The following is a 16,190-nucleotide window of genomic DNA, read 5'->3' as shown; positions in this document are numbered from 1 at the left end:
ACTACTTAATTTCATACTTCTATTTCTAATAAAATCTACTACCAAACTACTTAAATTCAATGTTTAACATATATGCAAACAAAATAAATATATATGTTTTTTCGGTTCGGTTCAGTTCGAGATTTTCAGATCATTGAATATGTAATACCGATTCTTATACCGAAAGGTTTGGAATTGGTTCAGTATGGATCCCAAAAATTTCGCTATTATCAATTTGAAAATTTTGCGGTATGGGATCAAAATTTTTTTATTTGATTTGGAATTTCCGAAAAAAATTTCCAGCCCTAATTATCAACTAACAAGTTGTTTTATCAAGCAGATTACGTTGGTGTACGTCACGCATGATGTATTTAGGAACTTAATAGTCCTTTCTCCCCTCTCTCTCTCTCTCTATCTCTCTCTCTTCTTCTGAGATTTCACGATGCATTTCCTTCTCCTTGCAGTTCTTTTACTTCCTCTCCTTTTCTTCCTCTTCAAATTTGTAAACTCCACGTTGTGGGTCCCACTGAGGACGCAACATCACTTCCGAAGGCAAAGGCATACAGGCGCCTCCCACCGTCCGATCCTTGGGAACTCGGCCGAGATCCGCCGGCTGTCCTCGGAATCTCTCTCAAAGCGGGGTCGTTTTGACCACGACACGCTTCCCCGCGCGTCCCAACATTACCACAAGTGGTCCCGCACATACGGGAAGAATTTCCTGTACTGGTTCGGGCCCAGAGCCAGGCTGGCAATATCCGACCCTGACATGATCAAGGAAGTGTTGATGAATACGAGTGGGTCGTTTCGGAAATTACCGTTTACCCCTTTGACAAAAACTTTGTTTGGAGAGGGACTTTTTGGGCTTGTCGGAGAAGAATGGGCTTTTCATAGAAGGATGGTAAACCAGGCCTTTAAAATGGAGCGGGTCAATGTAATTACTTATTACTCTATTAACCCAATTAAGAGAAGTCCACCCCCAAGGCAATAATTTCTCCATCAATTGAGCAAAGGTAATTATTGCCTTAATGAATAGTAATTATTTAAATACGCGTTTATTCTATAAATAAATTGTGTGGGTAATTCACCTTAAAATTAATATTATGTTCAATTTCGAATGAGACTTTTAACCAATTTCGTCATATCACGTGTTATTTTTTTAAGAAATAATCCCTTCTCGGTCGCCCCACAGTTCATATTCTCCTTTTTTTTCTTTTTTCTTTTTTGTATTTTTTTTATAATTTTAAACATTTTTTATTAACATAATTAATATGGATTGTTGGATGACATTTTTTTTTTCAATCCAAGAGTGCAGGTTGTGCCACATGATCACAAGGTCTTTTTCCAAATATATCCTTTTTTTGTTTTTTTTTTCTAATTAAAAAAAAATCAAAATTACCGTGGGCCGTTGAATTTGGGAAATCCAACATCCCATGTTCGCAAATGGCGTAAGTGCCTGTAGTGTGGGCCTCACCGATTGCATTTTGTCGGACAATTAGACGTCATGCGCGAGTGAAACGTACTCGTCTGGCACAAAAAAAAAAAAACATGGGTGACGTCACATGATCTCAGACGCACAATCGGTTTATTTTTACTGAACTCCTTAGTTCGGTGGTCTTGGGCCCACCTGTGGTTAAACTTATTAGGCTGGGTGGTAAGGAAGAGGATTGTTGGGCTTTGGGGGACAATTGGGTCATGATGAACTTGCTCTAATAACATGGAGATTCCTAAAATGGGCTTTTCATTTTAGGCATTATTATTCGGCGTACATGAATTTAGTCGCTTCATCATTATAGTTTCAGTTGTCGTTCTTTGATTATTGTAGTTTATTAATTTTAACCATTTAAGTATTTTTTTTTTTAAGAAGAGGAACTTTTAGGTACCGTTTGGTACGTGGGACAGGACGGAACAGAGTGGGACAAGGCGTTCCGTCCCACATTTGGTGCGCCTAAAACGGGTGGAACGAGCTGTTCCACGGGATGAGATTTGGGTGAATTTTCGTTCCACCTCACCTCCCTGGAACGACTCGTTCCACATCTGTGGAACACAAAATTATAACCTCTCTGTCTCCTTCTTCCTCCTTGTTTCCATCGGAGGGCATCTTTGCTCCCGCTCCGTTCCGTCCCGTCCCATTCCGTTCCGTCCCGTCCTGTCTGCATGGGTACGAAGAATATTGATATTAAAAAAAGAAAACACATAAAAAATGAAATGACATAAACCTTACTCTTTTCCTAAAATATAATACAAGAAAAAGAGAAGACATAGACCTTACCTTTTTTACAATTGAAGTATAATTTGTGTATATTACAATTAAGCTTGCAAGCGAGATGTGCAAGGATAAATTGGATTTTTTATGTTTAGAAATAATTAGTAAATTACACAAGTTAAAAGTCCCGACAACTGAACTTTGTACTAAGCTTAATGATATAGGTAATGATATTTTAGCCTTTATATCATAGTAAGCAAGATTAAGCGTAAGAAGTTCCTTTCCTTTGCTCATAAGTGATTCTTCAACTAAGAGCACTTTTTTTAAGTTTTTCTATCAAATGCTTTCGGAAACGATGGCTTTTAGTAGGTATCAAATGACAACATCTTATATCGTTTAGTTTGATGCGTTTGTTGGGGTTTCTTATGGAATGCAGGGTTGGGTGCCAGAAATTGTGGGGAGTACCATGAAAATGTTGGAGAAGTGGGAGAATGTAAGAGGAGGGACAGATGAGTTCGAAATCGATGTGCACAAAGACCTTCATGACCTCTCAGAGGACGTGATATCAAGGACAGCTTTCGGAACCAGTTTTGAGGAAGGAAAGCGAGTTTTCGACTTACATGAACAACAAATGCATTTGTTCACCAAGGGAGCGAGGAGCATCTACATTCCGGGATTCAGGTGACTTTCCTTCCAAAATTCAACGGCGAAATGTGACTGATTCCAAACTCATTGACTTCTTTTGAATGCAGGTTTTTGCCCACCAAGAATAACCGAGAAGGGTGGAAACTCGACATGGAAACTCGTGAATCAATACGGATGTTGATCGTGAGTAACTGCGAAAGAAGCGAAGATTCAACAAATCTGCTTAGTCTGTTGATGTCTCCTTACAAGAATCAGGACGGCAAAGAGGAGAAATTAGGGATAGAGGAAGTTATAGATGAGTGCAAGACCTTCTAATTTGCAGGAAAGGAAACGACTGCTAATCTTCTGAGCTGGGCGCTTCTGCTCTTGGCAAAGCATCAGGAATGGCAAGACAAAGCTAGGGAAGAAATCATTCGCATGTCGGGGGACAATAAGCTTCCGGTTGCAGATAATTTTAATGACCTCAAGATCGTAAGTTCCATGCAGTCTTTCCTATGTACATGTACCAATGCTGGGAAGAAATTTAATTTTGTACTTGATAGGATTTTTAGTACTTGCCCAAATAGGGTTAAAATCACTAAAAATACTTACAAGAATACAAGGTAATTGTTGTATAAATGCTCATGCAAGGTCGTTGTCCCCAAAGATTGTTTGATTAATTTTGTAATTGAACTAACTCTTGATTAACTATTAAAACATATTTTATCAAAGAATTGAGATTTATGAATTTAAAAAGATTAGATAAACAATAAAAGAAATCTGAAAGTCTGCAAATAATAACAGCAAAGAAGAAAAACGTTTTTATAAAATTAACAATTTGGAGAAATCTAGGGTTTAGCCGTCATCGTCACAATCCTATGCAATTCCATCAATTACTTATGAATTTCCACATACATGCTTTGAAGGTTAGGTTTTCCTAATACATATTTCCTTGTGATGTTCAAGTGAAAACGTATATCTAACATGCAATCCGTCTGTGATGTTCAGATCAAATATAAACATGTAAGACTCATTAAGTTTCGTGAAAATCCTCTGAAAAACCATGCAACCCTTAAGAGCGTGATGTTCGCCTTAAGTGAACTTACAATTACCAATTACAAGAAGCCCTCCTCAATTTCAAGGTGATGTTCCAACAGAAATTGCATCAAATTACTTGTCTAAATGTCCTAATGGTGATCAATCATTCAAATATATAGATAGTTTTAATCGCGGTGATTAATAATTCAAAGAAAACATGCATCCATTCATAAGTAAATTAATAAAATCACGTATTCATACTAAGGCTTATGGCCTAACCCTAGCAAAGGAATTAGTTACACATACTCATAATAAAAATCACAGAAAATATTCTTAGAATGAAAACACCTTGAAGTAGAAAATTTGAAAGCCTTTGAAAACCCTAGCAAAGCTCTCTGTCTCCAAAGTTGAATAAAGGAAGCGTAGCCTAAAACTAAGAACGGCAAAGCAATATAATTGCTAAGCCATGGCACAAACCCTAAAACATAGGTCTCTTATTCCAACTAGGAACTAAATGATAAAATAAAATACTTAGAAAATAAAGTCTTCATTAAACTAGGAAAAACTGCAAGGGAACTGTCCAGCCACGTTTTAACCTCAGACATCCTCTAAATCCGGTCCATAATAGCTTGTTTTGAAGATCGGGACATTCTGAACATATCTCCAGAAGGCTATGAACCCATCCGAGGTCATCTTGGGTTTCAAAAACGCAATTCAAACTCAAAACGTCACTATTCCAGCACCGTACATCGCTCATTTATTTTATTGCCAGAAAATAACTACTTGGTGGAAAAATATGATATTTTGACATGATCAAACTAAGCGACTCACAAACATCCTCCAACTAGAATTACTCCAAAATTCGTCCATTTGACCATGTTTTGCTCTAGAGGTAGTCAAAAGTCTTATATTGAAAATACAATTCAAAGTATCAAAATTCTTTCAAAATAATAACTAAAATATACTAAGAATAGGGTAAAATATATGATATGAAATTGACTCATCAGTACTTATTTGCTGCAACCCCATATCTTGTTTATTTTCTGTCCCGTTTTGAACGGGTTAGCTGATCATTAACGAAACGCTTAGGCTCTACCCGCCAGCGGTGATGCTTTTGAGGCAAGCAACAAAGAAGGTTAAGCTTGGGAGCCTGGACATTCTTGCACACACACAATTTTATTTGGCCTTGACCGCCGTCCATCACGACATTGAGATATGGGGAGAAGATGCTAACGAGTTCAACCCGCTGAGTTTTTCCGAGCCTCGAAGCCATTTAGCCTCGTACTTTCCATTTGGTTTGGGTCCTCGAATCTGTGCAGGCCAAAATTTGGCTCTTGTTGAAGCATCAGAACACAGATATCTTAAGTCATATTGCAACCATATGTGATTGTATTTTCTACGAACTTCCCCTTATTTTCAGTGACTTTAAGATTGTAAGTTGAATTTCACTTGTAACTTTGGTCGATTCTTTTTGCACTCAAGTTCGAATTTCCCTTCTGCACTAATTACCTCATTTTAGAATATTGAATTGTCAACGAGAAAAAGATGCAAACTCGACATCAGTCACACTGCTATGGAGAGGAATAGTAGTTACTTGAAGTGAAAGAAACCGCGTAAGTCAAGAATAGGAGAGTTCCGAAATAAGTAGTGGAACAACTATTCTTTTGTCAATCTAACTTTAATATCCTTAATAATAAATTAAGAATTTTAACGTGAGACGTATATACTTTCCACTCCGTTTCGTTCGTGTTTAGTAAGCTCATGGAAATTTAGCAGTATCAGCTGAGCAGGCCAAAAAAAGAAAAAAAAAAAAAAGATGTTTCTTAGTCTGTCAGAGACTCAGAAAGTTCAACACTTTACATTTTCTGGTAAAATAAAGAAAGTTCAACACTTGTTTGCACGAACAAAAACGCGTCCTCCCCTGCTCTAAATGTTATGGAATAAGGGCATTTCTAAGGCGGAGGATCTCTTTTCACCTAATTCATCTAGTTTGGAATCTGGATCGTTAAAATTTGATCTAACGGCTATATAGCCGTTATTATCACTTTTAAAGGGGCTCCTTATTTATAGCCGTTAGATCAGATTTCAACTGCTCGGATCCCAAACTAAGTGGATTAGGTGGAAAGGAATCCAGAGATGATCCCTTTCCTTCTAAGACTATCTCTAACCCATGAGATAAAATTTAAAATATAAGCCTTAAACTTCCCAAACCATCTTTAATCATTGGGCTAAAATAAGTCATAGAGAGAAAATATATTTTTGGGCTAGATTCTTCCCAAGATTTAAGTCTAACTTAAATTATTCTAAACCCACAAAACTGTCATATTTCAAACATTTATTTATTTATTTATTACTTATAATCTAACTGCTGTTATCAAATGAGATCAAATCTAACGGTAAAAAAAAAAAAAAAAATTGACTGCCCCAAAATTAAATATAACATCGTAAATAATTTAAGAAAATTATTTAAATCAAATTTCACTTAAAACTTTATAAATACCTATGTATTTGTATGATTTTTAATTATTTATCAAAATTTAAATATTTTTAGATAAATTAGGATAATCTACATAAATTTTATTTTCAAAAAAAGTTACCGAGAAAAAAAAATTAGGCTAAAATTATTATTTAATAATTTCGGGCTAAAATTTTAAGCCATAAGGTTGGAGGAGAATAACAATTTATGGGTTATGGCTTACAATTTTGTGGCCAAAATTTTTAAGCTTTATCCTTGGAGATGGTCTAATGGGACCATAAATAGGAGTCCATACAACTGTATATACCTTAAATCTAGGGACAAAGACTTTTAATGAGTCGGAATATATAGGGACTCGACGGATAATTAAAAAAAAATTCTTAAATGTGAGAACTGTATATATGGACTCAAAGAGTGGGTGTACTGTTAATTTTGAGTGGCAAACAAATCTCACCCACATGAGAATGCTACACATCATTGACTCATTCTTTTTTTTCTTGATTTTTTATGTGAATGCTAGTAGCTATTCCTGCAACTTACCTTTTACTTTTGAACCGTCGGAAAACCAATGGTAGATATAACTTTTATATTTTTATACCCAACCCCAATAATCCAACGAAATGAATATTAATTGGTGGTGGAAGTCCTATTTCTCCTGATGCTCTAACACTTAAAACGAAAATTAAAATTTAAACATTGAAAAATAAACTTTAGAACATCATTTGAATAATCCCCGATGACTTTTCAAAAACCTGTCTTAGTTTTTGTAGGCAATTTTTTTCGAAAATTAAAATTTAAACATTGAAAAATAAACTTTAGAACATCATTTGAATAATCCCCGATGACTTTTCAAAAACCTGTCTTAGTTTTTGTAGGCAATTTTTTTCCTAGTCTTCTAATCGAATTAAACATTGAAAAATAAACTATAGAACGTCATTTGAATAGGAACCGGATCCATATATACTGAGTCTGCTAAACAAGCGATTCGAACCGTTTAAATTTGATTTAACGGCTACAATTATTATAACTTTTAGAGAGTCCTTGTTTGTAGCCGTTGAATCAAATTTCAACTGTCCGGATCGTCTGCTCAGCAAGCTCAATTTTATTGAATCTAGAGGGATCCGGTTCCATTTGAATAATCGCGGATGACTTTTCAAAAACCTGTCTTAGATTCCCTAAAGACTTTTCTTTTTGAAACATAAAAATCGACACAACCGCTCAACTCTCTCTCTATAAGAACCACCAACTACTCTTTTGCAGCTTCACTTGTTCAGGCCAAAAAGCAGCTTCTGCTGTCAGCAGCAGTGCTTTTGTGGGAAGCAGCGTTTGTACAAACCCAGAAAAGCTTTCGTGATGCATTTTCTTCTTCTTCTGACTTTCCCTCTTCTTATCCTCATCTTCAAATTTGTGTACTCAACTATATGGGTACCACTGAGGACACAAACCTATTTCCAAAAGCAAGGCCTGCGCGGCCCCGCCTACCGTCCGGTCGTCGGAAACTCGGCCGAGATCCGCCGTATGTTCGCCGAAGTTCTCTCCAAGCCGCTCCCTTTCGACCACGACATTGTTCGACGCGTTACCCCATTTTACCACCGGTGGTCTTTGATGTACGGGAAGAATTTCGTCTACTGGTTCGGGTTGAGGCCCCGAGTGGCAATATCCGACCCGGATATGATCAAGGAAGTCCTTTTAAATTCGGGTGGGTCGTTTAGAAAGGTACCGTCTACACCTCTGACTAAGTTTTTGCTTGGTGACTGGGGGCTCGTCGACCTCGAGGGCGATAAATGGGCTTTTCACAGAAGGATCGTGAACCAGGCCTTTAGAATGGATCGTGTCAAGGTGAGAACTCCGTTCTTGCACTGTCATCTAGCGTTATCAATTTAATACAATATATCCATATTTATTACTGAACATTATGTTTAAGGTTCATAGTAGCGTATCAACTATTTTGTCCGTCCATATTATATCCGGTAAATTAGTAGCGTAATTGTGAAACAAAAAGGTTTCGCATTACAAACGGAACCCCGAGTTAGTTAAGCACTAAATGGCTAGAAAATTGATTTGTTACTGGTTTTAATACAACAGAGTTGGGTTCCCGGGATTGTGGAAAGTACGATGAAGATGTTGGAGAAATGGGAGGACGTAAGAGGAGGGAGGGAAGAGTTTGAGTTGGATGTGCACAAAGAACTTCATGAGCTCTTAGGGGAAGTCATATCGAGGACGGCTTTTGGAAGCAGTTTCGAGGAGGGAAAACATGTTTTCGACTTGCAAGAACAACAAATGCATCTTTACATTAAGGCAGCAAGGAGCATCTACATTCCTGGATTCAGGTGGAGTAATTTAAACCTTGTTCGTATATATATGTTCTCCTAATCCTTCGTTACCCTCGTTTGTTGTCGTTTATATACGCGCTAATTACTGAGATATTCTTAGTTAAACAAGGCGGTTCTCTTGATTGGTTTTCTTGGCATGCAGGTTTTTGCCTACCAAGAGTAACAGAGAAAGGTGGAGATTAGATAAGGAAAGTAGTGAATCCATACGGACGTTGATTGCGAAAAATGGCAAAAAGAAGGGAGATTCGAGAAATCTGCTTAGTCTGCTAATGACGCCATACAAGAATCCGGATGGTGAAGAGGAAAAGCTAGGGATACAGGAAGTTATAGATGAATGCAAGACCTTCTACTTTGCGGGAAAAGAAACAACAGCTAATCTTTTGACTTGGGCACTACTACTTTTGGCACAGCATCCGGAATGGCAAAGCAAGGCTATTGTCTCCAGCTCCCGGTTGCAGAGAATTTGAATGAACTCAAAAATGTAAGCTCGGTCTATTTATTTCGCCAACATAACGAAATCCATTCCCGTTTATTTGTATCACTGATGTACTACGCTTTGGATAAAAGTAGTACTTAAATTACAGAAACAAGTTGCTTGATCCTCGCATTTTGTTTATTTTCTGTCACTTTTTGAACAGGTAACTATAATCGTTAATGAAACGCTCAGGCTATACTCTCCAGCCGCGATGCTTATGAGGGAAACAACAAAGAAGGTAAAGCTCGGGAGCCTGGAAATTCCTGCTGATGCACAGCTTTATTTGCCGTTGATCGCTGTCCATCACGACACTGAGATATGGGGAAAAGATGCTCACGAATTCAATCCATCGAGGTTTTTGGAATCTCGAAGGCGTTCAGCCTCGTTCATCCCATTTGGCCTGGGGCCTCGAATCTGCGTAGGTCAAACTTCGGCTGTGGTTGAAGCAAAACTAGCGTTAGCACTCATCATCCGGCGCTATTCTTTCACGGTGTCACCAACATATGTTCATGCCCCCATGCTGTTTTTAACTTTACAACCCCAGTACGGCGCTCAGATCCTCTTCACGAAGATTTAAAATTGAAAATTTTGGTGGTTTTCCGACAAAGAAATTTGTGTGGATTTTTTTTTTCTTTTTTGTTGATTTATTTATACAATAAAAGCTTGGCATGCAATTTCAAATTAGGGTTTCTGTCCTTCAGAGTACTTGCCCATCAATAACTTATGATGTTCTTTCCATTTGGCTTCTTGATTTTTACCGTGGTTATGAGTCGCATTTAAAATGCGTCAATTTGCCCTCATTTGTCACTTTTTTTTTTTGGTGAAACAAACATATTTGGTCAAACGCATTTTACTTACGTTTTATCAGGAAAAAAAATTCATAAACATATTAAATAGGTACGCATTATAATTTGATGGTTGTGTTTGTTGAGCAATTTTGTGTGTCTCTCATGTGACATCCCACATCGCCTAGGGGAGTGATCCTTATATGTATATTCTCATCCCTACCTAGCACGAGGCCTTTTGGGAGCTCACTGGCTTCGGGTTCCGTAGGAACTCCGAAGTTAAGCGAGAAAGGGGCTAGAGCAATCCCATGATGGGTGACCCACTGGGAAGTTGCTCGTGAGTTCCCAAAAACAAAACCGTGAGGGAATGGTAAGCCCAAAGCGGACAATATCGTGCTACGGTGGTAGAGTGGGCCCGGGAAGTGGTCCCCCCGGACCGGGATGTGACAATTTGGTATCAGAGCCTAACCCTGGTCACGTGTGTGCCGACGAGGACGTCCGGCCCCTAAGGGGGGTGGATTGTGGCATCCCACATCGCCCAGGGGAGTGATCCTTATATGTATATTCCCATCCCTACCTAGCATGAGGCCTTTTGGGAGCTCACTGGCTTCGGGTTCCGTAGGAACTCCGAAGTTAAGCGAAAAAGGGGCTAGAACAATCCCATGATGGGTGACCCACTGGGAAGTTGCTCGTGAGTTCCCAAAAACAAAACCGTGAGGGAATGGTAAGCCCAAAGCGGACAATATTGTGCTACGGTGGTAGAGTGGGCCCGGGAAGTGGTCCCCCTCCGGGGCGGGATGTGACATCTCAAGTAGAATTACTATTCAACAAATTGTAAAAAAAATTATTAGGATGTTGTTATTGTTACTCTAAAAAGAGGTGATTGTCGATTTTTTTTCTGAACTTGTGAGGAGATGCCAATTTTTCTCATGAGCTTTCATTTTAACCAATTATGCCCTTAAACTTTTATAATTGACAAATTTCCCTTGAACTTTAATTTTAGCCAATACCCTCTAAACTTTTATAATTGGTCAATTTCTCCCAAAACTTTATTTTTCTAATTGCAAAAAGGTAATTTTATCCCTAATGTGGACACATATTGTTTTTTTTTTTTTTTCTCTCTCTCTCTTCTTCTTCTTCTTTTCCACTAGTTCACTCAATAGACTTCTTGTTTGAACTTTAGGATTTAAGAGGGAAATTAAAGTTCGGGGAGAAATTGCCCAATTGTAGAAGTTTATGAAGTAATCAGCTAAAACTAAAATTCAAGAGAAGAATTAACCAATCATAAAAGTTCGGGGTAAATCGCATATAAAATGACAAAAGTGCACTCCTAATCTTTTGGATAGTTTAACATTATATCAAAATCCACTCATTTATTTTCTCATTTACTTATACATAACCTAACTTCCACTTTTTTTATTTTATTTGTAGAAAGGTTAATTTATAACCTACCTTCCACATTTTTTAACAGAACAAGACCTACCTTCTACTTCAATTCTCATCATGTTACACACATATAATCATTATCGTTTATCTTCTCATTTGAAAATTGAAATGACAAATTTTTTATTGTAATCTAATCACAATTATAGAAGGAAAGATACGAACTCAGTTCATAAAAAGAACACTTAACACAACATTTAATAAAGTTTAACGACAAATACGATATTGATGTATGATAGTAAAATTAGAAGACGATCAATATTTGAATTCAGAGACTAAGACCTGGTTTGGTACTGAGGTGATTCTGAAAAAAACTGCTATCAAAAAAAGTTGGGAGCTGTTTTTGTGTTTGGTAAACACTCAGCTTCAGCTTTTTTTCACAGTTTTGGATGAAAAAAAGCCAAAAACAAGAAGCTGCAAAACCTAGCTTTGAAAAACTGGCTTTTTTTCACATCTGTTTTACATAAAAGTTTACCAAGCACTCTAATACTGCTTTTTTTTTTTCAAAAGCACTTTTACAAAAAAGTTTACCAAACACTCTGCTGCTTTATTTCACAGTTGTTTATTCTCACAGCACAGTAGAAGCAGCTTTTTTTTCAAAGCACAGCAATACCAAACCAGCCCTAAATCATGTGGTTACGCTCGCATCAACGCTCCACCAGCTTATCCTCCAATTATATTGGACAAAATCAAGAAAATATGGCAAAGAGTCCAAAGACTTCGGATAAATGTCTTCACGTACCGGTCGGATCTAGTTGTTCAGCTGTCAGCACAATTACCAAACCACCCTCGTATGAGATCGTAAACTACCGGTAGTGTTCCATAAATACCAGTACAACCAGTGGTTAAACAGTCAGTAAATTCAACGCTCCATCTGAAGTGAAAAAACCCTAAAGCATAAAACCCGTGAAATTGGAATTTTCCGGGACTCAACTTTTCTAACCGTTGAAGGCGATCGTCGGATTTTTGGGTCTCGGGGAAATTAGGGATCTAGTTTTTTATTTTTCTGGATTGGGGCTTCGAATCCGATCGCGGCTAAGCACGGTGAGATTTCTATTTCTTTGATTCAGCTATTTTCCATTATTTTAAGTATGATTTGTGTTATTTTGGGAGATTGAATTTGAATTTTTATTTTTCCTGGAGTTTTGCTATACGGTTTATATTGTAAACTACGAGGGGCGGGTACGCTGCCCGGGCGAACTGGCCTAACTCACGTCTGCCTGATTAGATACGTTATTGTTAGCTGGCTACTCGGTTTTCTTTAATTTTCAATTTTCTGGTTTATATAGAGATATATCTGATTGCTTGTGGATTATGGAGATTTTTCTGCGGAATTTGTGCTGATACAAATTTCGATGGCTGATTACGTGCACCGTTTGTGTTCGTTTCTCAGGATTTTGAACGATCGTGATATATTGGTTCGAGATAGGGGATCATGTGATTAGTTAATGTAGGATTAGATATGCATATAGTTATGAGATTTAATTTTGCGTACGGTGGTGGCCTTTGTGTTATGTGCGATAGAGGGGTTGAAGCTAAGCTGTTTTGTTTAAGAGGGTAAGATGACATCTTCTTACTTGTCGAAGATTAGGACTGCGTTGCAGAGATCGATTGTTGGGCAGGAAGGAGCGCTTCAGGAATCGGTAGATGGGTTAATTGGGCAGGGAAAATTGTTGTTTGGAAATTCCAAGTTGTTCCAGTCGAGACCGTTTTCAACTATTTCAGACCTCCAAGCATTGTTTTCACCAGGCATTGTTTTTGCTGCGAGGTTGGATTTGCAGCTAGTTAATAAAAGAAGGAACATTTCTGTTGTTGAAGAGATTTCGCGCATTATTTCAACCCCGTCTGTGTCAGGGCCTTCAATTCAGGTTTGTGGGTATCATATCGATTGTGCGCTTTCTGAGCCCAGTCAGTTTGTGACCAGAAGTAAGTTTCAGAATAAACCTATGGCTGCTTGCGGTTCTAGAACTTTATTTGGGGGATGCTGCCCAGATAATTTAACTTCAAGGCGTGGGCTTCATGCAATGGTACCCGAAAGTGCCTGTACATTATACAACAAAAGAAGTTTGGACTGTTTTCAAACAGCTAGCATGAGTTTGAAAACAAGTGGGCAGTCCAACACTAATGCAATTTATGGGTATTTCATGTATGAAGTTGGAAAGAGATGGTGTAATTCCTCCCCAAGTAAAGGATCAGGGTCAAGAGAATTTCATGGTTCATCAACATGCTCATCTACAAGGACTGCCCATGACGTGTCTTTCGATAGTTCTGCTCATGAAGGGCAAGTTTCAAGTTCTGCTCCTGAGGAGCAACTTTCAAGTTCTGCAGATTCATCTAATGAGTAAGTTGTAGAGACCAGTTTTTATCTCAAATGCTTTGTCATAGTTGTCTCTGAGATGTTATTTCTTTGTTGTCTTATCTAATTGAGAGGCATATTTTATATTTTAAATGCTCATCTCGACTGATTTCATTTTTTCTAGTTCTCTGTGTAACATACATCCTGCGGCTAGGGTTTCCTTTATTTTAATGGAAAGTTAGCTGTGATGAGAAATTGCATAGTTATAGAGTTAGGATATTTTGTAGGTTTCTGGATTTGATGAGAAGAAATCACTAAACCTTGATATGTGTTCACAAGTCACAATTAGTATTCTTTTTTGTTCAATAATAACCTGCATGTTTTGGTACATAAGTATGTACTAACTTATTGGAATATAAGGTATTCTGTGGTGGAAAAGTATTTGGTCCGATGTAATTTGTCTTACTTTAAGTAGTGCAATAAGTCTCAGCATTTGTTAAACATACATTGCTATGATTACAGGAAGATTACAGATGGAAAGTCCCTAAAACTAACTTCAGGATCGTACTACCTGCCCCATCCTGATAAAGAGGAAACTGGCGGGGAGGATGCTCACTTCATTTGTGCGAATGAACAAGCAATAGGGGTGGCGGATGGTGTTGGTGGCTGGGCAGATCTCGGTGTTAATTCCGGATTGTACTCCAGAGAACTGATGTCTAATTCTGTGGCCGCTGTTCAGGAGGAGCCCAAGGGTTCCATTGACCCTGCTCGCGTATTGGAGAAAGCTCACTCGAGCACGAAAGCCAGGGGTTCCTCAACAGCATGCATCATAGCACTCACAGAACAGGTGTGGAACTTCTCTTCGTTCTAAGCAGGATGTTTAATGCTTGTATCAAGGAACTAATATCCATTCTTGTGACACTGTTTAAAATTGCCTTATGCTGAAATAATGAACTTCGTAGTAAAATTAACTTTGGAAGTCTCATCTCTTATGTTTTATTTTCTTGTAAGAGTGGTTTTTGTAGATTAATTGGATTGCAAGGATCTGCTAATAATGCTATTTTATCATACGGACTATTTGGGGACTTGCATTAACTGTTTGCTATCTCACTGCAGGGTATTCATGCAGTTAATTTAGGTGATAGTGGGTTTATAGTGGTTCGAGATGGGTGCACCGTCTTTAGATCCCCTGTGCAACAGCATGATTTTAACTTTACCTATCAACTGGAAAGTGGAAACAGCGGTGATCTACCTAGCTCTGGCCAGGTCAGCGTCAATGTTTCCGAAATTTCTCTATGCTGGTTGATAAATATGGCATAATAGATTGAGTTTGTTGCAGAAGCAAGTTACAACGTCACTTAGAACATGATTTCATGATTTTTCATTTAATGTTTCAAGTGTCCTGGAATGATTGTCGTACATATAACAAAGCTAAGATGGTTTTGTATGATTCAGGTTTTTACAGTCCCTGTTGCACCCAGGGATGTTATAGTTGCCGGAACTGATGGCCTGTTCGACAACTTGTACAACAACGAGATTACTGCAGTAGTGGTCCATGCCATAAGAGCTGGCTTAGGGCCTCAGGTGACAGCGCAGAAGATTGCAGCGTTGGCACGCCAACGAGCACAGGATCGAGACCGGCAGACACCTTTCTCCACTGCCGCTCAAGATGCTGGGTTCCGTTATTATGGCGGCAAGCTTGATGATATAACTGTTGTTGTTTCATATGTGACCAGTTCAAATGATCCATGACACAAACAATTGGACTCTCTCTCTCTCTCTCTCTCTCTCTCTCTCATGTATATGCTACATTTCTTCCTCTTTCCTTCATCTCCCTTTTTGCTCACTTGGATAAAATTCCATTGCATTTCTTTTGTCATGACGTTACTTTTACTTTATTATATTCTTCTTTCTTTTGTCTTTATTCACGAATACTAATCTTTTTACCTTTTCTACTCGACTATTTATTTTTACACCCAACCTACTATGTCCGCATTTTTTATTTGATTTATCTATCAAAATCTCTTTACACCCAACTTTAGTTCCTAAAGTACCCTCATTCGGTATAAAGAAACCTACTCAATTATCTAATCTTTTTACAACTTTTTTTTGCATTTGTTATTGTTATCAAGCTGATGAATATTATTCCTGAAAATTTTATTTAAACCTAGCTTTCTTATATCTATATGCAACTGAAAAAATTTATATATCAAACTTTCAAGTTTGTCCTTAAATAAATTAAAAAGAAAAATTAATTTTATAACCCAAAACGCAAACAACAACAATATTCTCACCACACCCTTTGTGTTTATTCTGGAGAACCCAATCCTAATAACGGCATTGTGTGTGAAAAAAATGAAATAAGCCTAGTCTCTGGAAATGTTTCAAGAGGGAGTTTTATGGGAAGACGAAAATTCAGAAAAGAAAAAAAAAAAAGAAAAGAAAAGTAGAAGGTTGAATGGATTATCCCGAATCTGCCTTCCCTATAGTTTCACGAACCATAAATGACCGCATTTAGATGGATTGTGGTGCTACCAG

The 16,190-nt window shown here is 37.8% G+C and overlaps 2 protein-coding genes and 1 pseudogene across 2 annotated transcripts; all 3 read left to right on the top strand.

The window, feature by feature from the left end:
* Window positions 1-421: 421 nt before the first annotated feature.
* LOC137718064 (cytochrome P450 734A1-like) lies at window positions 422-5,231 on the top strand. Its single transcript, XM_068457576.1, has 5 exons — window positions 422-877; window positions 2,619-2,863; window positions 2,935-3,053; window positions 3,150-3,298; window positions 4,911-5,231. The coding sequence occupies exons 1-5, from the start codon at window positions 422-424 to the stop codon at window positions 5,229-5,231; spliced, it is 1,290 nt and encodes a 429-aa protein (XP_068313677.1).
* Window positions 5,232-7,571: 2,340 nt separating this feature from the next.
* Window positions 7,572-9,944, top strand: LOC137718740 (cytochrome P450 734A1-like; annotated as a pseudogene).
* A 2,126-nt stretch (window positions 9,945-12,070) lies between these two features.
* Window positions 12,071-15,603, top strand: LOC137717639 (probable protein phosphatase 2C 55). The gene is made up of 5 exons (XM_068457059.1): window positions 12,071-12,400; window positions 12,750-13,697; window positions 14,175-14,499; window positions 14,769-14,918; window positions 15,108-15,603. The coding sequence occupies exons 2-5, from the start codon at window positions 12,919-12,921 to the stop codon at window positions 15,402-15,404; spliced, it is 1,551 nt and encodes a 516-aa protein (XP_068313160.1). The 5' UTR covers window positions 12,071-12,400; window positions 12,750-12,918; the 3' UTR covers window positions 15,405-15,603.
* The last annotated feature ends 587 nt before the right edge of the window (window positions 15,604-16,190 follow it).

Source organism: Pyrus communis, chromosome 15, assembly GCF_963583255.1.
Source record: "Pyrus communis chromosome 15, drPyrComm1.1, whole genome shotgun sequence".
NCBI classification, from domain to species: domain Eukaryota; kingdom Viridiplantae; phylum Streptophyta; class Magnoliopsida; order Rosales; family Rosaceae; genus Pyrus; species Pyrus communis.
This window is presented reverse-complemented; position numbering and strand designations above follow the sequence as displayed.

What these genes read in the sequence shown, in the direction of transcription:
- LOC137718064 (XM_068457576.1), top strand. Translation starts at nt 422, where the DNA reads ATGCATTTCCTTCTCCTTGCAGTTCTTTTACTTCCTCTCCTTTTCTTC. An exon ending in GGGCTTTTCATAGAAGGATG is followed by an intron (nt 878 to 2,618) that starts GTAAACCAGGCC and finishes TATGGAATGCAG; the next exon opens with GGTTGGGTGCCAGAAATTGT. An exon ending in AGATTCAACAAATCTGCTTA is followed by an intron (nt 3,054 to 3,149) that starts GTCTGTTGATGT and finishes TCTAATTTGCAG; the next exon opens with GAAAGGAAACGACTGCTAAT.
- LOC137717639 (XM_068457059.1), top strand. Translation starts at nt 12,919, where the DNA reads ATGACATCTTCTTACTTGTCGAAGATTAGGACTGCGTTGCAGAGATCG. An exon ending in TCTGCAGATTCATCTAATGA is followed by an intron (nt 13,698 to 14,174) that starts GTAAGTTGTAGA and finishes CTATGATTACAG; the next exon opens with GAAGATTACAGATGGAAAGT. An exon ending in ATCTACCTAGCTCTGGCCAG is followed by an intron (nt 14,919 to 15,107) that starts GTCAGCGTCAAT and finishes TGTATGATTCAG; the next exon opens with GTTTTTACAGTCCCTGTTGC.